Below are 23449 nucleotides of genomic sequence, written 5' to 3' on the forward strand. Positions count from 1 at the left end.
TGTGTGTCTGTGTGTGTCTGTGTGTGTCTGTGTGTGTCTGTGTGTGTCTGTGTGTGTCTGTGTGTGTCTGTGTGTGTCTGTGTGTGTCTGTGTGTGTCTGTGTGTGTCTGTGTGTGTCTGTGTGTGTCTGTGTGTGTACGTCACCTGTACGCAAGCTCCTATCCAGTGCTGTTATTGGTAACTAAACTATTATAAAATAAATAAATAGTTTCCAGTAACTGAAATTAAATATATAATTGGATAAAAGCTTAAACTGTAAGTAAACTGGGAAACACTTTACAATAAACAATAAATCCTTAGTTAACTACATTAGTTAACATGAACTAACAATGAAAAATTCTTCTAAAGCATTATTCATAGTTAATGTTAATATTTAATGAACCTGAATATTCATAAATATTGTAACAAATGTATTGCTCATTGTTAGTTAATACTAGTTAATGGATTAACTAAGGTTAACTAAGCAAGGTTATTGTAAAGTGCTACCGTAAACTGAAATAAATCTAAATAGAAATATTTAAAAACTAATAAAAATGAAAAAGCACAAAACTAAAAAAAATCTGAAAATAAAAGCCAATCAAAATATTAATAAATATTATAATAGTGTAGAATTTAAAATAATAAAAATGACAAAAGCACATAACAAAATGACAAGCTTAAAACAAAATTAAAACTGAAAATACAAAAATAAAAGCCAATTCAAAATATTAATACATATTATAATAGTATATAAATAATAATAATAATAAATCACACAATACTCCATCAGGTTAGCAAAATCCTGGTCAGTTAATAATGCACAAAATCTACCAACTTGTCCTATTTGGTTTCTAAACTCTTTCTAGAGTTGTAGTAATTGTTATACATTAATTTATATAAATGTCTGTAGTGCTATATATCTAATTAAACGAGAATCTGCTGATACAGACAGAGGTACACTACTTGCTATTTAGCATCTGCTATTTAAAATCAGGATTACAATTTCTAAGCTGTTAAACTGTTACAAACATCCCGGTCTCCCCTGTTCTGTTGAAAAGTTCCTTTAAGCAAAATATGTGACCCTGGAGCACAAAACCAGTCTTAAGTCGCTGGGGTATGTTTGTAGAAATAGCCAAAAATACATTGTATGGGTCAAAATTATACATTTTTCTTTTATGCCAAAAATCATTAGGATATTAAGTAAAGATCATGTTCCATGAAGATATTTTGTAAATGTCCTACCGTAAATATATCAGAAGAGCACAATAGTGGCCTGGAGGTCACTGGAACAAACAGAAGAGCAGGGCAGGAGGTGAAGTGGTGGTTGTGTGGTTTTAGAGTTACCTCAGCGTCCCATGCTGCCCCGAGCCCAGCTTGCTTAAGCCCTTCCCAAAAGAGTTTGTCGTGTAGAGATAGAAACCATCTGTAGCCAGGCTGCGGCCCAGGTCTGAGTCTGAGACGGGCAAACAGAGAGAGAAAGATGACAGAGAGTGAAAAATTGACCCTTATGACTGGTTTTGTGCTCCAGGGTCACAATTGGGTTGAAACATGTCCAAGACATTTCTTCATGAGATTCGCCCATAAGATTGAGGAGGTGCTAGAAGTTGACATTTAAGAGAGGAATGAAACACTGACGTTCATCGACAACAAAATTTCACGGGGTCCAAACGTGTAGCAAATATAGTTGCTCACAGAGCATAAATGAGAAAGGCAGCAGAACAAAGCAGGAGCTGTAGAAAGAGCACAATAGTGGCCTGGAGGTCACTGGAACAAACAGAAGAGCAGGGCAGGAGGGGAAGTGGTGGTTGTGTGGTTTTAGAGTTACCTCAGCGTCCCATGCTGCCCCGAGCCCAGCTTGCTTAAGCCCTTCCCAAAAGAGTTTGTCGTGTAGAGATAGAAACCATCTGTAGCCAGGCTGCGGCCCAGGTCTGAGTCTGAGACGGGCAAACAGAGAGAGAAAGATGACAGAGAGTGTCTGAGGAGGCAAAAGACAGCAGAGACGCACCGCAAATTCACTTTGAAAGGGAAAAATTACTTCTAGTCAACAGCAAAGTAGGAGCAGAGACTGTACTGGTATGCTTAGGGCCCTATGAAATCCGTTTCATTTTTTTCCCAGATTCCACTTTTGTCAGATATATATATATTTTCATTTAAATGAAAGCAATAAGCCCCGTGAAGCCGTGGTTTACAGTGAATTTATAACAGCTAAGGGGCGTTGTTAGGTAGCTGTTATAAATTCACTGTAAACCACGGCTTCACAGGGATTATTGCTTTTATAAAACGGTTATTCCATATACGTAGTAAGGTTTCACAGAATAAAACAGAGCAAATAAAGTGCAATGATATTAATAAAAACAGTATTCTTCCACCAAACAATGTAGTTCCTCAGAAACAGTTGTGGTTCCAACAAAGTGGTTGCAGAGCAGCACACAGAAGTAAACAAAGGTGTGTGTTTGTAGAGTAATTTACAACAGCTTCGAACGCGGCTCAGCCAATCAGAATCAAGCACCGGAACTCTCCGTTTTATAATTTTCATTTAAATTCTATTTTAATGGTAAACTAAATAATAATCATAAAGCATGTCTAATTAATTTAAATAATTAAACTTCTACAATTTAACAACAATTTATTCAACGTTAAACTAAAATTATATGTTTATGGCCTATGAAATCTGTTTTTTTTTCCCACATTCAGTTTTATTTTTCACAAATATCTTTTTTTTTTCTTTTTGTTCGTTTTACTTTTTTTGTAATGGTTTAATCAAATTTGAATAATCAAAAAGCATGTCTAATCAATTAAACCGATACAACTTTTTAAGAATTTATTCAAATGTTTACAATAATAGGGCCCTAGAAAATGTTGGTTGTTTGTTGTTGTTTTTTTTTCAGCAAATTCTGAGTTATCTCTTTTAATTTTCCAGGAATTATGATTTAATACAGCTTTATTACCAAAAACGGTGGTAATCAAATTAAGGCATAAAAAAAAAAAAATTAGTGCTGCACAAAAGAGGTTTACTGTTAAAAGTAAAATCTGAAATAAAATGTGTGATATTCCTTCAAAAATAAATAAAAATACATTTATTACTATTATTATTATTAATTTGAGAAGTTAATTCTACTGTACAAGTTATATATTTCTGTTACAATTTCTTTAAGTAAAACTAAACTTGTATTTTGACAGGTTGTCATGAAGACCACACAGAGAAACAAAACAAAAAAAAAAGCAGAATAGCTTCATATTTTTTCATAGTGTAAAACCCTACTTTTGATTTATTCATCCAAAATTTGTCAAATTCCATGACATTCCGTGTTCAACTGAACATTCCATTTTTGTGACTGGATCCTGCGATTCAGTCCACGTTAGAGAAATCATAGGGCCCCACGTACTGTATGTTGTAGCATTTCTCAAACTGAATAAAAAAAGTTTCTCCTATGGCAAATGTTGTGTTCAATTGTTGTTTTTAGCTGCGTCAGAGATTGTGTCCTTCGAAGGCTGCATTTGAAGACCGATTGCGTGACCACGGTGTGACGAAGGCTGTCCAAATTCGAAGGCTCCTTCAAACGCGGCCTCGAAATGCATCCTTCGTTTCCCGGGCAATGAAGGATACAACCGATGGATCCAAGATTCATTGCGTGCCGAAGATGACAGGGTTTTTTTCTTAGAGAAAATGCCGGATTACACTTTTAAATATTTCTCGAATATCTAACGATACAAATGTGAGGGAAAAACTCTAAAGTTGTTCAAATGTTGACATATCTTACAGAGATGCGATTTTATAGATGGTTTATAATTGTTATTACATGCATAAATGGACCGAAGTGAGCATATTTTAACAGGTTGTGAACCTTGTTTTTAGACTGTTGAATCACTTTCAAAAAAGTCCAGTACAATCGCTACTGCCGCTCATCAACGGGACAAGATCAGTCCTTCGCACACCAGACCGTCCCATTTCACAACACTCAGTCCGACCTTCGCACCCTTCGAAGGCGTGGCCTTTAAAGTCCCCATCCTTTGAAGGATCCAGCCTTAGAATTGGGACGCAGCTATCATGTTCAAAGGGTTGAGGCTGACACACAGCCAAATATTTGATTCATTCCCAAGCAGAAATTTATTATAAAAAAGCAGCAACACAGTAAACGTATGTGGACACCCCTGCTAATTAATGGGTTTCCAGTCATTTCCATAAGGATAAATATTAATGCTGCTGCATACAATGGCATTTTAGAGCCATCTCGCCGGTACAAACACTGGTCAGCCATCACTTCTCCCTCACCTTTGCTCTCTGCTCCAGCGGCGCTGCTCTCTGGCGTGGGCAGCATGTCCTCAAAGCCCCACGAAACACTGTGTTTCGCCCCTAACAGACAGGACGGTGAGCCTGGACCTCCCTCAAGAAGCAGCAGTCTGCAAATGAGAGGATTTTACGCTTTTCTGAGCAGCAAATCAGCATGTGAGAATGATTTCTGAAGGATCATGTGACGCTGAAGACTGGAGTAATGATGCTGATTATTTGGAAATAAAATTTTACGGCATATTCACATAGAAAACAGTTAGTTTAAATTGTAATAATATTTCACAACATTACTGATTTCACTATCTTTTGATCAAATAAATGCAGCTTCAGTGAGCAGAAGAGACTTCTTTCAAAAACATTTTTTTAAAAATCGTAATTACTCTTAACTTTTAACCGGCAGTGTATATGGCTGGTGTAAACAGTCACATGACCAAAGCTGTTTAATTTCTGTTTGCCACTCTGAAAAATCATGTCAAACAAGCTCCAAAAAAGTTACAGTTTTAAAACTGGTTAATAATTCCCACCCTGTTTATTCTGCACCATTCATAAGAGTTAACTACCAACAGAAGCAGTTTAATATGTCTTCACAGACAGTAACCGTTAGACACATCTCACCTTTGGAGAACATCCGCCACTGGAAGCTGACCCAGGTCTGTCTGTTTCTGCAGCAGGTGGACAGTGTGAATGAACGTTTTGAGGGAACCCCTGCAAACACAGACAGAGCAACAGCGTTTCCTTGCTGTATTTTCCTTCCTTTCTTGACTGACATAGTGATGCATATTGCGATGAAATCAAAAGAGACTCCTTCCTAGACATATCAGATCAAACGTGCTTGAAGGAGAAGCACTGAAACACTTTAGTACTTAAGTGCTGTGTGTCTCAGCTTACCATTTATGATTGACTGGAAAAACTCATCGTTTAAAAGGGCCAAACATACATTAAGAGTACCATACTTGACAACTGGGGCAATTGTACTGAGAGACATAAATTTTAACTACCAGAGATAATCATAATTCTCCAGTTTTGTCGTCCGGACAATTGCTTTGTAGTACAAATTTTAAGAAATGTTATGTTTAAATATGGAAATGAGGCATTATTAATTAAATACGATGAAGCCAGGTTCAAAAGTCTTCATTTTGTTGACATATTAGGGATTTTGGATCTATTTTTATCACTCCATAAGAAAATATTGCCAACAGAAAAAAATTCACCTTGTTTTTAGAAATTAAATAGAATATAAATCATGTAAATGATATGAACAAACCCCGTGGTAAAAACTTTCAGAATATAGATAGGAATAAAAGTGCTGCCGAAGTGTAGAAAAACTCATCCTTTAAAAATATGAATTGTAATTGAAATCCAAAGACGCAAATACATAAAATGTAATAAAATAAACACTTAAATGTCTATTTTGGATGTTTTCCTCCCACTAGTGTAAAAGCCGAACCGTGGGTGGAGAACGGTACAGTTCGATTTTTTAACAAGAACTGTATAGTGATGCAACAAAATTTTGGCCAAAATAGTTTTGGAGGGCCGAAATCATTGACTGAAACAGTTAGTGTTTCTCTGATGGTGAATTTTTACTGTTTCAGTGTCTATTTTTGTGCTCACAACTGGATAAACTACACCAGGCAAACTTAGTGCTGGATAAACAATAATGATTTCTTGTTTTTAACTCTTAAATCTCATGATCGATCTTTTAGTCTATGCTGTTTTCTGCTGCATGAACTTCACTAATCATTATTTGTAGCACCTGCCATCCAATAATCATAGTAAGCTTTGTGCTTGGTTACTTTTAATAAGAAAGTCAAAATTTGAAAGTCTCAGCTTTCAAATTCTGCCCATTTTATCACAAAATACAAACAATAAATGTGTTTGTGACGCTCTTTACTGAAGTGTGACAGAACGCTGTAGCACATCAATTCAAACAGCAGGGGAACCGATCATCTCGTCCTCTTTACTACTAGTTATAGCACCAAATAAATATGAAATGAATATAAGAAGGTGTTGAGAGAAACAGAACAACTTACTGAAAAGTATCATGTCTCATGTAATCACTCAATCAGTGTTTCAACCACAGAAAGACATCAGTAAATTAGTTTGTAAACAACATGCCACATCACATTTACTTCAGGAAGACATTCACTGTCCACAAACTCGCTAGTCGGCTAGAAAAAAAAACTGTAGAGAGAAGCATTTTGGTAAATATATGCACTATATTACGTATTCATTATATTTTTACTCAACCCGTTGTCTTCATTATTTAATGTATGTTTGAATAAATTTGGCAACAAGTTTTATTTATTTTTTGTTTATATTTCAACAACAAACTGGAGTAGAAACATAATTCTGTCATTAAAAAGTTGACAATATGCAATTTTAATGTTTGCATTTGAGCACTGATTTATTAAAAAAATGTGATCAATTAATTGATTATTAAATATCATTTATTTTCAGTTTTGGTTTCCAGCTGCATCAAAACTTTAATTTCGGTTTCGGTGTTTGATCGGTGCATCACTAAAAATAGCCCAAAATCTCAAAACTGACCAGTGCATGAAAAAACAATGATTTTGCAAACTATTGCAAAGTGACTAAAGGCTATGAATAAAGGCCGGAAACGAACAGCCGCTGTGCTGCGCTCACCTTGCACATGATAGAGCCACTAGAGCAGCTGCTGCGTTCTGCCTCTGCTGTTGGGTGAGCAGTGGTCTCGCCTGTGCCGTTCCCTCCGGCTCACTCCTCTCCTCCAACCAGGAGCAAAGCAACCTCTCCAGGCCATTAAGGCAGTCTGCAGGCTCCTTGCCCAGGCTGAGCGGCTGGCAGTCGCAGAGACACGCGAGCAGGACCTCAGCGGTGACGCCGCAGAGCGCAGGGTCGTGCCGAGTTTGCGACTGCAGTAGTGGAAAGACCAACAGGAGGCCGACGCGTGAGGTAAACGGCGCCTGATCGGTGCTGGCGGCCATCGGAGGGTGGTGAGGATGGTGGTGATGTTGAGGCTGCAGGAAGCCCTGTCGCTTAAGCAGGGCCAGCGTCTCCTCGTCGGCCCCTCCGGCGCTCACTGGGAGGACCCCATCATGCTCCTGCTGCTCCTCCAGGGCCAGTTGTTGCTGCGCCCCCCATAGTCCGCGCAGAGCATTTAGACGGTACTCCAAAAGTCTGGTGTAAGCGTTGCTCTGGTTTCCGCAGACGGCTCGCAAGCGCTCGGCAAGCTCCGCTGCGTTCTTGGTCTCGAAGGTCAAGATCTGCAAGAGCACAGAATGGCATCGAAAAACCTGAAGCATATTTTGGCACAAGACCTTCATCAGGTTACTCTAAAATTAGTTACTTGCTTCAATGTTGTCACATTCAGGGATTGTATCTAACATTTCAAGTGGACACTTTAGGAAAAAAATTAAATGACTAAGGATGTAGGCCCCTTTAAAAGCTAGAATGGGAACACATCCCCAAAATTATTAGTTGAATTATTGTTATTTATTAATTCATTGGCCGAAAAAAAAAAATAAAAATAACTCCCCCCACCTACAATTCCTGCCGGTACGAGACTCGAATCCACAACCTCGGGTTACGAGTTCGACTCTTTAACCATTAGGCCACAACTTCCCTTTTCTTAAAAGTTAAACAGCATAGATAAAAAAGTGAAAATATGACACTCAGTAGTACTTAAATAAATAGATGCTCACTATGTTTCCTTAACAGAAATTCTGTGAAACATAAATCGCATAAATCATTTAAAAGACAAACCATTATTAATTACAGTATTACACCCGCACTAGTGGTGGGTACGTTTTTATCACAATATTCTTAAAATGTTGGTTAATAATGATATATCTCACATTATACACATTTCTACGGAACAAATCAAACAAAAATTTCCAATATAATGGTTGACCTATGACAAATTTGATTAATTATGTTTTTTTTTTCCATATTTGAACGGTCATGCACAATCAATATAAACCTTCGTGGCAACTATATATAATTATTTGATATAAATGTGTAATTAATCTAGCCATTACTCTGCGGTAATTTGCTCAGTGCGTGACAACAGGACCTGGTTCCACTGGCTTAGGTTAAAAGAAGTACTCAAAATTTGCTTCATTTCAAGATGGACATGACTGAAAGTACTGAGACAGACGTTTATTCTGTTACTCAATAAACATCTGACTCATGACCGTCAGTGATGAACAGCACAAAACAACACGTCTTTCCCTACAAGCTGCACACAAAAGCACCCGGTTTAGTCCAATTCACAACAAATGACACTGAACACCGTCCGGCCGACGACACAGAGCGTCCAAAAATTTCACAAAGTTTTCAATTTGATTACTTTATATTTGTCCCAAATCATTGTTTCATAATTTACCAACTTCACCCTATGCTGCAAGATCCATTGTTTAGACATTTGTTTAGTAGTTTGTGTTTTAGTGTTTCGACATGAATCACGTTTTAAAAAATCGGATAAAATAATTGGCATTCATCAAGCTGTATGTGATCAAAATAAAGACATGCAACAGACTGGAAGTCCACAATGACATTTGTATGGCAAACGCTGAAACAGCAAGAAGGCAACAAACAAGAGGAAAAAACAACCAGATGGATCTAAACGAGGAGAAGGGGTTTCTAGAGGTGTTTCTCAGATGGGCACAAAACAAAAAAACAAGTACCAGGTACTTGGGGTTCATTGTTGACAGTATGATTATTTAGTTTTGTTTAGACTTCTCCAATGTTATGTTTACGACATAAATGCATGACATATCGTGATAACCAAGACCTGCACTTGAAGGCAGCATTAAATTCATAATTATGACTATTTAATTTAAAGTGAAAAGTTCTGAACATCAAAATGTGCAAATACAGCGCTGTAAAAAACTTTACTTGCATTTTTGCAACACTGTAAGTGAGTCCCATCAGGTAACCAAAACATGTACGTGTGGTCAAGCGCAAAGACCATAAGTGTGGTATTGAGACGGGGCTCTGAAAGTAGATGCATCGCAGTTTGCATACTATTCTACGCTATTTTGTAGTATGCATAGTGTGTGACTTTATGCAAGTAAAGTGCACTTCAAATACCCAGATGGTGCACTTAATTAACCAAAAAAAACGAAGTGTGCACCAGACGGTAGAGCGGCGATTTTCAAACTGGAGCCTGGTTTCAAACAATGTCAAAATAAATAAATAGTATAAGCACATAAATTAGTAATGTAGTAAATAAATATTAAACCGTAAAGTACTATAATCAGTAACAATGTCAAACGTAATAACGTAACTAATTTTCAAAGTAATATTTAATGCATTTTTCACTATATAAATTGGGTCTCCATGCAAGAAACTATATAGAGATCTTTTAAATTTTAGGATGGGGTACAAGGATGATCATATGTGGGGGTCTGTGGCATCTAAAAGATGGCGTACACAGTGCGTAGTGTGTAGTGCATCATTTGGGACACAGCTAGTGTTTATCCAGTATATAAGATGCATATAATACACAAGATATTAAAGGAAGCATCTGTGTCGGAATCATAAGAGAAGCTTAGTCCGCACAAATCCAGTGAGCCACTATAGTATCTGGGGCACACTAATTCTAATCTCGGATACTATTTAGGGTGGATGGTGTGCGAATTGGGACACATAGATAGTATGTCGCCTAACAACGCCCTTTAGCCGTGACTATATGACTACAATCGCAGTTTAACACGACTATTCGTTACTTAACAAAAGGAAAATGACATTGTGTGGTTAGGACAACATGTGTGTTGTGTTGCGTTGTGGGGGGTAAATGCCACTATTATAACTACTGTATGTCGTATTTTGACCAGAATTACATGCATTGTCTTAAACATGTGGTTTCCACCTTAGATTGTAACATGAACCCTTTACGCACAGCAGGTCGATAGCTGCCTGCCACACGCCAGTGACAGATTCAACTCCTGCTACTAGCGTTAGCCTGTCTGTCGAAGCTATGCTAACGCGTCAAACTAACACCAGAGACACACCAAAACTGCCTGCCTCTCATTATATCCGACATATACATTTACTTTAACAACCGTATAAGCTTCGCTAACATCGACTGGGCGTTAAATGCTATATTTGTAGCGCTAATATTTGATACGGCTAATAACGGGCTGAGCGTGTTTACATCAACTAGCGACCGGAAAAACGCGAGATGTGATTTAAACGACGTGAATAAACACCTTTTATCGTTCGCATGCTGCTATCTGACAAGCCTGTTTTGGCAGAATATGAACTATCCAGGCGAGCCGAGTTAACTTTGGCGTTAAGCTAATTAAGTTCGCGGCTAATCGCAATAACGGGATGGACCCGATCTGATAAATGCACACCTCCTGCTCGGACTCCCCTTGTTCGGACACTCCGATCTCGCTGGGCAGCTCCGCAAGGTCCGTGACCCGAATTAGTCCGTCGTGGAGGAAAATAGTCTCTTCCTTCACCGACAGCCACTGGGAGGAATCCACGGCACCCGATCCCATCGCTTTCTCCTCCGAGGAAAACGGGCAAAGTGGTCAAACATTAAATTCTGCGCGCGACGGGATCTGGTTCAGCTCGCGCCGGCGACAGACAGGCATCAACGCATCATCACTGAGCGCGCTGGGACTACTACCCTCAGTCAGACGCCACAGCTACTAAACCAATTCAGTCACAGTGCGGTTTAAAGGGGCCATATGATGCGATTTCAAGTTTTCCTTTCTCTTTGGAGTGTTACAAGCTCTTGGTGCATAAAGAAGATCTGTAAAGTTGCAAAGACTAAAGTCTATGTGGAAATATTAGCATAATGCTGCCCAAATGTGCACGCAGAGAAAGAAGGCGTGGTTTCAGGAACGCAGCAGTGTTGATGCAGGAAACCTGTGTTGTTATGACCCCTTTAAAGGGGTCATATGATGCTTTTTTAAAGATCATTATTTTGTGTATTTGGTGTAACAGAATATGTTGACATGCTTTAATGTGAATCTCTTCATCTGGAATGCATCTGATGTCAGTTTGACATGCATTCTAGACATCTTCTATTTGACATCTAATAGGAAACATTTACATTTATTAATTCAAATAGAAACGTCCTATAGAGGTATTCAGTTGTGTGGAAAATGTTACTTTTAAAAGTAATGCATTACGATATTGAGTCACTTAGTTACTTTTTATGGAAAGTAATGCGTTACGTTACTTTTGCATTACTTTTTCTCATCTGCGCTGGGCTCATGTTTTCTCTTTTCAGCAATACAAAAAAAGGAAGCAAATGTTATGTTTATCTAAAGTCATTTTCGCTTAGTATGGTTGAATTGGATCATTGAAGGTCAGCAGCAAAGACACTGGTTAATAAAATTAGATTAAATGCATAAAGGATATTTGTGTTATTTCCCAGCAAACATGTGACGTCAGAGAGACGTTCAGATCATGTCTGTATAGTTCAATATCTAAACGTCTGACTAAGACCCCTTTTGGATGTCTGTGGACGTGCAAAACTGGTTCAATATCTGAATGTCTGACTAAGACCCCCTCGGACAGAAGACCGAAAAGTAACACAATTCATTTTTTATGCATATTAAGAAATTTTAAGGCTCTTTAAGTGTTCCAGGAGAGTAACTTGTGGGTTTGGCGCCAGTGGTGGAGTGCAACATTTAAAATATAAAACACTTAGCAGTGTCTGACCGTGGACGCACATTTTGCAGGTTAAAATGTCCATGGTTAATATTATGTAATATCTTGTTAGCATCACATAAACGCTGTCTGGATAATGATGATGAATAATGTCTGGATAATCAATCATTGTGTCATATACTCGGACAGAAGACCGAAAAGTAACACAATTCATTTTTTATGCATATTAAGAAATTTTAAGGCTGCTTAGTCTTGTGGGATTTTATTTTATTACATTTTTTTGTTCACTTGAGAGTTAAAATTTAACTATTAGAATTTCGTTTTATCAGCTTGTTAATATTTTGCTGAAAAACTCATTAAAGATGGTTAAAATGTAATCTCTTGTCATTTCAAACTATTTTTTTATTTCTGTCCTTTTTAATGGATCAGATAACGTATTTCCAATTGCAAATAAGGCTACTAAAATGTCTTTGCACACCTATATGTATTGGACCGGTACAACTAAGGGGATAGGTATTCATTTATTATTTACAATTTTAAAGCAGTACTTCTGCACACTGCCTTTACTATGACTAGTATGAGTTTTATTGAATACCATGTGGTCATCCAACCTTGGAACACCTGATGGTGACATGTTCATGGTGTTCAATAAAGCTCATAGTAAGACAAGATTGAACTCTGGCCTCATTAACAATTAAAATAGTTCAGTTGGTTTAAATTGAGTGCAACAGGGATGTCTGAAATTAGTCCAATTAAACACATCGTAAAGACTTGTATGAACGTCTGTATGTGACGTTGAAAAAAAAATGTAAAAAATGACGTAAAAACTTTCATTTAGAACCCTGTAATGATGTGGCTTGGACATCAATAAAAACATTTAAAAGATGTTTAAAAAGACATCTTTTAACCTTCACTATTTATGTCACTTGGACGTCAATAGTGAACTCATAAAAGACGTCTAAAACAGACATCGCAAAAACTTTCATTCTGGCTCCTCAGTGGACGTCTTCTGAACGTTCACTATTTATGTCACTTGGACGTTAATACTGAACGCTAAAAAGACGTCGCAAAAACTTTCATTCTGGCTCCTCAGTGGACATCTTTTGAACGTACGACAAAGACGTTAAATTGACGTCTTTTGGACGTGTCTTTGCTCAGTGGGTTATTTCTTTACAATATATTTTTAGTAGATTTATTTCAAAGTAAGGGGTTAGCCAGATTTGCTAACAGCTTGCACCAGTGCACACCCTCTTTTTTGCATTTAAAAAAAAAAGGACCACTGTCAGGATTTACTAAAGATGCACAGTTATTTTTGCAGCTGACCTTATTGCATATGCATTTGTATGAGTTTCCTTTTCAGACGCAAAATTTATGGGAGAAGAGTATGAGTCATGCAGGGTGAGATTCCAAATTAAAAATTGTAGTTACATAATCCATTACATACTTTTAGATTATTACTTTTGACCTAACTTCTAACTTGCATTGATTTAAATAGTAAAGTCTTATAGTACCATATTGATATGAAAATGCAAAGAAAAAGAAAATGTGTTCCTTTTATTGTTATTAACAACATGAATTGCATTAAACATTACACTCTGTCAAGGTTTCCAAACTGGGGTTTGTGAAGGAACTGCAGGCGGTTCGAGAGTTTAATGAAACGCTAATAATGAATTAAATCATACAAATGTTAATGAAAACAAATCGTTTTAAAATAACATCCATCATAATAAAAAAATGAAATATTTTATTTGTTTAACTGCATGTCCTGTGACCATTAACTAACGTCAGAGAACCGTGAGCATGCAAATGTGATACTTAATTATTAACGTATTGCCTTAAAATCAGGGGTACATCAAGTAAATATATAGCCTATTATATGAAAGTGCATGGCATGTAAATAAAGAATAACGTGCATTTGTGCATGTTAATGTGTTTGGAAGACAAAGAGACATAATAATACATGGTTAAATAACACACTGAATGATAATTCAAATAAAAATGAATGTGTTCATCAGTAGTTGATGCAGTGTTGAAATGCTGAGAAAACTCTTCCTAAAATTGAAATGTTTTTTTTGTAAATCCAGTGGTCAAATGCTGTGTGGCCTCTCGATTTTCTCTGTAATTGTATCCACCTGACTAGTGACTGGCCTTTGTGTGAATGTCCACAAAACTGCAAGACTTTCTGAGTGTATAATAGCGGTGGGCTATTTTAGAAAGGAACATTTAAAAGCTGTTAAATCCCTTATTTCTACCCATCATTCATAGTTTTAAGTCATGTGACTGGCTCGTAGACCTGGCGGGTAAAACATCCATAGAACTGCAGCACAAGCCTGTCAAGTTTCCAATCCACAAATATTTAGATCGTCTCTCAAAAAGGATTAAAAAAAAAAAAGATTTGTGAACAAAATGCAAGTTTTGGCCATTTGCAATACATATAAAACACTCACCGCAATATTTCAATTAAAAACTGCATGACATTCTAATACGTTTAATGTGAAAACACTTAAAGTGCCTTTAAAACAGATCAAATTCAATACACACCTTTTTAATGATGCGTATAGGCCCAGATAGCGCAGGTATGTCTGCAAGACGTCTGTTAAAGATCTCTTCATCTGCTAAGCATCTGCTGTGTACAAACATCTGATAGACGTCTTTAAGATGTCAGTAAAGACATCTTTTAACCTTCACTATTTATGTCACTTGGACGTCAATAGTGAACTCATAAAAGACGTCTAAAACAGACATCGCAAAAACTTTCATTCTGGCTCCTCAGTGGACGTCTTTTGAACGTACGACAAAGACGTTAAATTGACGTCTTTTGGACGTGTCTTTGCTCAGTGGGTTAGCGTATTTAAATTATTGCAGGTTTGCCTCATATTCTGTTTTCATTCATTTTGAGGAATACTGGATCTGTTTTTGTGCAAGTGAGATGAGTAAATGCATGTTCACATTTAGTCTAGAAATACAGTAATCAAAGTAACTCAGATATTTCCTTGTAAATTAAAAAGTAATGTGTTACTTTACTAGTTACTTGAAAAATGTAATCTGATTAGTAACTCATGTTACTTGTAATGTGTTATGCGCCCCAACTTACTGATTCCAAATTACATGATAAAAATTGTAGTTACATAATCCATTACATACTTTTAGATTATTACTTTTGACCTAACTTGCTTATGACATTGATTTAAATAGTAAAGTCTTATAGTACCATATTGATATGAAAATGCAAAGAAAAAGAAAATGTGTTCCTTTTATTGTTATTAACAACATGAATTGCATTAAACATTACACTCTGTCAAGGTTTCCAAACTGGGGTTTGTGAAGGAACTGCAGGCGGTTCGAGAGTTTAATGAAACGCTAATAATGAATTAAATCATACAAATGTTAATGAAAACAAATCGTTTTAAAATAACATCCATCATAATAAAAAAATGAAATATTTTATTTGTTTAACTGCATGTCCTCTGACCATTAACTAACGTCAGAGAACCGTGAGCATGCAAATGTGATACTTAATTATTAACGTATTGCCTTAAAATCAGGGGTACATCAAGTAAATATATAGCCTATTATATGAAAGTGCATGGCATGTAAATAAAGAATAACGTGCATTTGTGCATGTTAATGTGTTTGGAAGACAAAAGTCTTCCAGAGACATAATAATACATGGTTAAATAACACACTGAATGATAATTCAAATAAAAATGAATGTGTTCATCAGTAGTTGATGCAGTGTTGAAATGCTGAGAAAACTCTTCCTAAAATTGAAATGTTTTTTTTGTAAATCCAGTGGTCAAATGCTGTGTGGCCTCTCGATTTTCTCTGTAATTGTATCCACCTGACTAGTGACTGGCCTTTGTGTGAATGTCCACAAAACTGCAAGACTTTCTGAGTGTATAATAGCGGTGGGCTATTTTAGAAAGGAACATTTAAAAGCTGTTAAATCCCTTATTTCTACCCATCATTCATAGTTTTAAGTCATGTGACTGGCTCGTAGACCTGGCGGGTAAAACATCCATAGAACTGCAGCACAAGCCTGTCAAGTTTCCAATCCACAAATATTTAGATCGTCTCTCAAAAAGGATTAAAAAAAAAAAAGATTTGTGAACAAAATGCAAGTTTTGGCCATTTGCAATACATATAAAACACTCACCGCAATATTTCAATTAAAAACTGCATGACATTCTAATACGTTTAATGTGAAAACACTTAAAGTGCCTTTAAAACAGATCAAATTCAATACACACCTTTTTAATGATGCGTATAGGCCCAGATAGCGCAGGTATGTCTGCAAGACGTCTGTTAAAGATCTCTTCATCTGCTGTGTTCAAACATCTGATAGACGTCTTTAAGATGTCAGTTTTACATTCATTCTAAATCATAAACATCTTAAAGACATCTTCTAAACGTCTATTTGACATCTGATAGGAAACGTCCTATAGACGTATTGCAGATGAGCAAACACTCTAAAAAATACATCTTCCAGATGTAAACACAGACATCAAATAGACGTCTCTGTGATGGATGTGTGCTATCAGGTGGCCTACTTTATTCAGGCAAGCAGGTGAGCTCGGAATATGAACGCTATGCGCTAAATGGTTAAGTATTTTCTTTATAACGGTTTGCTATGGGAAAACATTTAATGTGAAACTTTGCACATTGCGTTTATATTCTGGGTTCATTTGCTTGCCTGTGCAAAGTATGCATCATCAATAAGGTGTATACTGAATTTGGCCTTTAAATATCACTGTCTTACTACATTACTACTTAATGCAAACCTTGTAAAAATAACTGGCGTTCAGCGGTCAGTCAGATTTTTCTTGGACTTTATGACATGAATGGAATGGGTTTGCTAACTCAAATTAGGTTTAAGTGACTTAAAGGCTGAAAGGCCACATTTTAGAAGATGTTGATAATTTGGATGTAATACATTTTGTAAGCTCATTCTACAGCAGTAAAAGAATGAAGCTGATCACTGAATGTAATACCGTGGTGTTATCATCTGCTGTCTTTGAGGAAATCCGTCTGGCGAGAACTTCAAATGAACAAAGAGTTTATCTTGCTGTATGAGTAATACCAAGCATACCACAGTAAATTGCATGCAACACTTATTTCCTGACACTGCAGGCGAGGATTATGCTCATAGTAGTCTAGTTTATGCCAAGTTTCTGTCAGAGCATATCAAAAGTATCAAATATTTTAGCAGAAGGAAACTGCTGTGAGGTTGATAACCTTGACTGTTTTTTGGAGATGTGACAGCAGTATGAGTGTCTTGGATGTTTCATAAATGTCTATCCCTATGTAATGTTAATACAAATTGGAATTATTTTCCCTTCATATCAACTGTATATATAACAATGGTCTGTAATCATTTAGTTAAAAATGAGCACTTTCTACAATTAGGCCTAGTAAATATTCACATCAAGTTAAAGTGGCTCCAGCAGTTGCATGTACTTTATAGATTTATCAAAACATTGTTTTATCAAACCATTGCAGAAATGGCAGTTAATTAATACTTGGCAAGCTATATAATAAAATTGTGACATCCTTTCCCTGACTTGGCGTTTATGATAAATACCCTTTTCCTAAGAACACAGTTCAACCTTTCAGTTAACATCACCTTCATTATGTACTTGACTTTTTTAAACAAGACCGATAACAAAAATATAATGATACTGACATTTTAGGAGGACACAATTATTATTTTAAATAGGATTGTGTGGCTCTGGGTTTGAAATCAACAAACAAAAACAAGCATGCAATTAAACTATTTTGACTTAAATTTTGTTACTCTAGATTTACAACATGTATTTTGATGGCATCTGCTGGAGGAATCCACAAACTGCAAAATGCAGTTTAGACTTTATGGAAAGAATAGATGCAGTTCTCAGACGTGATGCACAATAAACTTTTTTTGCACAGTTGCACACAAAAACAACACATGCACAGTTTAAACACAACATGAGTACATTTTGAATATATTGCCACATTTCTTTTTATTTAAAGTTTTTATCATTACCTGCAAACAATGCACAGTGGATTTTATAATGCAAAAAAAATCTGGGGTGTATTTGTTTGGCCATCTTCTTTCAAAGTGTAACAATCCACTGAGGCGAGTTGAAGTGAACCCAAGTGCAGTTTATTCTAAACATGAACAAATACAATCAAAAACAGCCTTGGCTTGACTAGAAACATGAAATGACCATGACCATGAAAACAAACTCACCACAGGGAACAAAGCTAGACAATGAAACATGAAGTCTATAAATATCAAACAAAGGGGTTACATGACACAATCGAAAAAAAAAAAAAAACAGATTGTGGAACAGTGTCCCTGGGCTGTGGATCAAGGGTAGGTCTGGAGCGTGGAGCAATGACGAAACTATGGACTGTGGAGCAGTGGAGGACCTGGCACGTGGAGCAACCATGAAGGATTAGGGAACCAGGGCGGAGCCAGAGACCAAGGTGGAGCCGGCAGAGCAGGAAGCCAGGGCGGAGCAGGCAGGACGGTGAGCGGGATTTCACCAAGTACAACATCCTTGTTGATCCTGGAACATCATTCCAATCAACCAATCAGAACTGAGCGATAACTTTTCAGGAAATGTCAGTTTCGCATTTTTGGACAGTAATGTTGATCTAGGATCAACAAAAGATGTTGATCCAGGAACATGTCTTACTTGGCAAAATCACGGCGATCCAGGCAGGACAGAGCATCCATGTAATTTACTTTAAGTAATTTAATCTTAAATTAATCTGATGATGATGCTGTCAGCTATATATTATGAGTGTAGTGTAGCGTCTGGACCAATCAAAAACACAATTTTTCATTTGATTTAACGTATGTGTGTGTGTGTGTATGTGTACATTAGACCAGTTTAAGTGTTTATGTGTATGTTAGACCAGTTTAAGTGTTTATGTAGTATGTTAGACTAGTTTAAGTGTTTATGTAGTTAATAAAGTCTTACTTGTATCACACTTGACGTTGTTCATTGTTTGCTCATAACTGGAGTCACTTAATCATGCAGATTTATGCTACAAGCTCTTTGTAGAATTGTACAGTAAGAAAGTTATTTCCCTTAACCAGGAAATTAACGTTCTTAGAATTGACAGACAGTTGACCCTGAGAGGTCAGCTAAATATCTACAGCGGATCTAAATATTTATAATTAATTATAACTAGTTATGATTAATTATTCATATTTCCCCATGAGCTGATTCGCTACAGTAGTATTCACAGCTGTAAATAGCTGTGTGTTATTTATTGCTTGTGTAACTGTTAAATATCTGAAACTCTGAGAGAATGTTTGCAATGTTGCTTGTAAAATGCTTTATTTATTTCCTTGACAATATGTCATGCCAAATTTTGTCTTCATTGAATTACCATATACAGCATAATCACAGAACTACGGTACATTAATATCGTCAAATGTATTCTGCAAAAACCCTTTTATTGTAGCAACTGTTATATTATTTAATATTACTGAGCCAATATATTCTTAAACACCTAATTTTGAAATACTGTATATCAGTGAAACCCAAATCTGGGCCGTGGTTCAAACGCAGCCCCTACAAGTTTAGCAGTGTCGCCCACCACAATCTGGACTTTTTCTCGTTTTAGGAATGTTTAAATTGTGCAGATACAATAAAATTTACATTCACTTTAACATTATATTTAATTTGTAAACTAAGTCCAAATTATAATACAGAAGCTATTGCAATTCATTGAGTCATTTGCTTTTTATTAATCACAGCATTAGAACATGCAAATAAGTGTATGTGTGTATACTGAGGTTGTCGGTAAATCTACTTTTTAAAAACATTAAGTATCATTGCTTAGTATCGTTTTTATAATTATATTAAATGGCACCTGCTTAAACTACATTGTAAAAGTCACTACAGACTGTGTATAAAAGAGCAAGGATCTCACTTGATAATTGTGACCTTCTGACACGTAATGCACATTTAATGCACACTTTTCAGTCTGTTCATGCATTAAATAATTGTCTCTTCACTCATCATGGTTTCAGGGTTTGAATTTGTTTTTCCTTGTGGGGCTTTTTCTTTTTTACCTCTTTTTCTCTTATTTTGAAGTGTCCTTGCTTCTAATTTAGTTACGGACATTTGTTTGGACTGAGTGGCCTTTTGCACTGAGAGTAATTTTGTTTTAGATGAGGTTGAAGGTGAGTGAGTGACACTTGCTTATGGAGTCCCATGGGTGCTTTGAAGAGTAGTTTCCATTTTGAACTTCTGAGTTACCATTTTCTTTTCTTTGGATGCCTTTCTTTGGGGAACGAGTGACTTCTTTCTTTCTTTTCGATGTCCGTTTGTTTGTAGTATCTTCCTTTTTTCAATTTGGCTCACTAACTTTTGACGTAGCTGAAATGTTTCCCCTTTTGCATAGTCCACTGGAGCGCAGGTTTTTCGGACCTTTGTCAATTGAATTCATTTCGGTTTAGAGGTTCTTTGTTTGCCACTGTGTGACCGTTTGATTGACGCTTCATTGCATGAAAGGTCAGCGGTGCCGCCGTTCTCATTAGTCAGACTGGTAGAATTGTACGCTGTTGAATCTTTCAATACTGCCACAGGTGCAGTCTGGACCTTTGTGCACCTGCAGGAAGAGATCGAAAAAGCACAAATGTATCTCTGGGCTAGAGGCCAAAAGACAAAACAAAACACATTGCTGTCAACATTTTTGTCAGATAGGATTCATTACAAAAAATGATAATGAACGGTTGCATGGTGAATGGGAAATAGATAGGGTAACAAGACCAGGGTTTTCAAGCAGCACTTAAAGGGTTAGTTCACCCAAAAATAAAAATTAGCCCATAAATTACTCACCCTCAAGTCATCATAGGTGATATGACTTTCTTCTTTCAGACGAATCCAGTCGGAGTTATATTAAGAATTGTCTTTGATCTTTCAAGCTGTTTCATGGCACTCAGCGGGTGTTGCATGCATCAGTCCAAAAGAAGTAAATAAAAAGCGCCTATCCATAAATGGGCTGCTTCCGTGTACAACAGTGAGCGCAAGCTGCATTAAAGTGATTATTACATTTTGAATATGGATATTCTTCTTACAAAAACGCATCAATTCGCTACAGAAGGCCTTTGTTCACCCCCCGGAGCCGTGTGAGACACTTTTTTATGGATGGGCACTTTTTATTTCACTTCTTTTGGACTGAAGCATGCAACACCCACTGAGTGCCATGAAACAGCTTGAAAGATCAAAGACAATTTTTAATATAACTCAGACTGGATTCGTCTGAAAGAAGAAAGTCATATACACCTAGGATGACTTGAGGGTGAGTAATTTATGGACTAATTTTAATTTTTGGGTGAACTAACCCTTTAATTCTTTTGACATTCTGCCAGACAGAACAGACGCTTTTACACATTACACCTGGTAAATTACTGTAAACATTTTTTTTGATATATCATCTGCTGTGCACACAAGCAACGGCTATCTTTTTTTCTCATCCCACAAAATTGCTAGAACTAATTAACCAGTATTTTTCAAAATTGAGTTGTTACAGTGACTTTCTCCGCAGGACTCAACACGACTTGCTTGAGGTGAGCCATAGCCTTGACTTGTCTTGTTTTATTTTGTGCACTGCAACTTGAGACTTGACTCAAGGATTTATTTGCTTATGACCTGTAAATAAGTAACTTACTCCCACCTCTGGCACAATGTTATTATAGAGAAACGCATCCTACCAGCAGCAGTAAAATTCAACACCATGATTATTCCAAACAAATATAAGCAAACCTCTCTGTAGGACAAGTAGGACAATGAATGTAGTCAAATTGTTACAGGATGCACAGTTAATACAGAAACAGAAATACAGATTTATGTAGTGGGCTTGATTCTGTAAATGTTGAAAACACCTGGTTAATGACTATGAGCATAATAATTTATAATGATGTCATGCAAATGGTGGAAAAACTGATGTAAATGTTACAAATTATGTGAATTATATAATTATATTCAATTATGATGAAAGCAGGAAAAAAAAAGCATGAAGCATAATTTCTGGAATGCATGATTTCATTTCTTGCACTCACAATCCAGACTTCCATCTTTAATGGAATTAAAATGATTTACGATGACGCATTTGTAAGAATAGTCAGTAAAGACAATGCACACCAAAATGTTCCTGGGAAACCCCATGCACGTATTGGTGACTTTTTGCTCTTGAATCCATCTGCTGGCCTTGATATATGTGTTCTTTGTGCAAAGTGACATTGAAAAACGTGTTGATTTCACACAGACTGGCATCTTCCAGCAGCGTGCTTAAGCTGAAGTGCATTGGTTTCTCATTGTCCCGAGCGCGCTCTTGACGGCAGATTGACCGATAACGCGTAACCAGTGTCCCGTCTCTACACTCTAAAAAATGCTGGGTTAAATACAACCCAGTGCTGGGTAAAATAGGAACAAACCAGCAATTGGGCTGTTTTGACCCAGCGGTTGGGTTAAATGTTTAACCCAACCTTCTGGGTAGTAACCCAACCACTGGGTCAAAACAACCCAATTGCTGGGTTTGTCCCTATTTTACCCAGCACTGGGTTGTATTTAACTCAGCATTTTTTAGAGTGTACTCATGAAACAACTTTCAAAGCGTTTCTCTGATGTCCACTTGCTCCAGTAAAAGAGGGGAGATGCTGAAGTGTCCGGTGAGTGGATGAGAAAGCTAACCTGAGAGCTCCTTTGTTCTGATTTAATGAGGAGGCAAAATGGTGCAGGTTTATGAATTGTTACCGCACTGCAACAGTATCCCACTACTAAAAGATTAACAGCAAGAAACAGACTTCCGATTCGTGTATCATGGAGATGTAGTGACATTGCTGCAGAGACGCGTAGCCTGTTTGGAAGCTAGAAAGAGTCCCGCTTTATTTCCAAACTGGGAAAGCTAAACTATAATGTTTCAGCCTGTTTAACTTACGCTGATGCACAACGCGAATAAACCTCATCAAGTCTGTTTCAGTCCATGCATGAAGAAGGAATTGTGAAAATGATCTGTCAAATGAAAATGAACGAGTACTTTTACCGGTTCTTTCACAGTCGGAGTGAAATTTGGGTTAGCTGCATGTTAAAACTTGTAACTGATGTGGAGCTGAAATGACACATGACTCGAAATCATCCAAACTCCGTTTATACTGAGGGTTTGCAGTCCAATGAACCGATTAAAGTTAATTAAAAAGCTCATGATACCACAATTAAAAATGTTGTTAACGCATTGTTTCACTTCTTCATTACAGAAAATGTCTAAATAACTTTGGCAGTGTTGGGTAAGTTACTCTAAAAAGCAATTAATTAGCTACTAATCTTCAACAGTGTAATTACATTACTGTGCTAATTACTCTCTTAAAGTATTGCATTAGGCTACTTATTACTAATTATTTTCTAAATCTATATCAACCTCGACAATACAAGGATAGACATGAAATTAAGAGTACTCCTTTACTTTTTCAAAGGAAAAGTAATTAAATAGCAGTAAATAATTACTTAATGCATTACACCCAACACTGGCTGTTACATTGCAATGCAGCACATGATTTTAGTCCAGGCGGTA

The 23449-nt window shown here is 36.7% G+C and overlaps 1 protein-coding gene and 1 long non-coding RNA gene across 2 annotated transcripts in view; one reads left to right on the plus strand and one right to left on the minus strand.

Moving 5' to 3' along the window:
- The window catches only part of LOC107675388 (probable E3 ubiquitin-protein ligase HECTD4), a 110480-nt gene extending 99640 nt beyond the window's left edge, over positions 1-10840 (minus strand). The window contains exons 1-5 of the mRNA XM_016469699.1: positions 10609-10840; positions 6914-7512; positions 4886-4975; positions 4253-4380; positions 1805-1913 (exon numbers count right to left, since the gene is read on the minus strand). Of these exons, the coding sequence (XP_016325185.1) occupies positions 1805-1913; positions 4253-4380; positions 4886-4975; positions 6914-7512; positions 10609-10755 (1073 nt within the window). The 5' untranslated portion in view covers positions 10756-10840. The remainder of the gene's footprint in view (positions 1-1804; positions 1914-4252; positions 4381-4885; positions 4976-6913; positions 7513-10608) is intronic.
- A 202-nt stretch (positions 10841-11042) lies between these two features.
- On the plus strand, positions 11043-22541 carry LOC107675395 (uncharacterized). Its single transcript, XR_001632594.1, has 3 exons — positions 11043-11130; positions 14537-14542; positions 22531-22541. It is a non-coding gene; the product is annotated as an uncharacterized LOC107675395 (long non-coding RNA).
- The last annotated feature ends 908 nt before the right edge of the window (positions 22542-23449 follow it).

This window comes from Sinocyclocheilus anshuiensis, unplaced genomic scaffold, assembly GCF_001515605.1.
Source record: "Sinocyclocheilus anshuiensis isolate Anshui unplaced genomic scaffold, SAMN03320099.WGS_v1.1 scaffold1081, whole genome shotgun sequence".
NCBI classification, from domain to species: Eukaryota; Metazoa; Chordata; class Actinopteri; order Cypriniformes; family Cyprinidae; genus Sinocyclocheilus; species Sinocyclocheilus anshuiensis.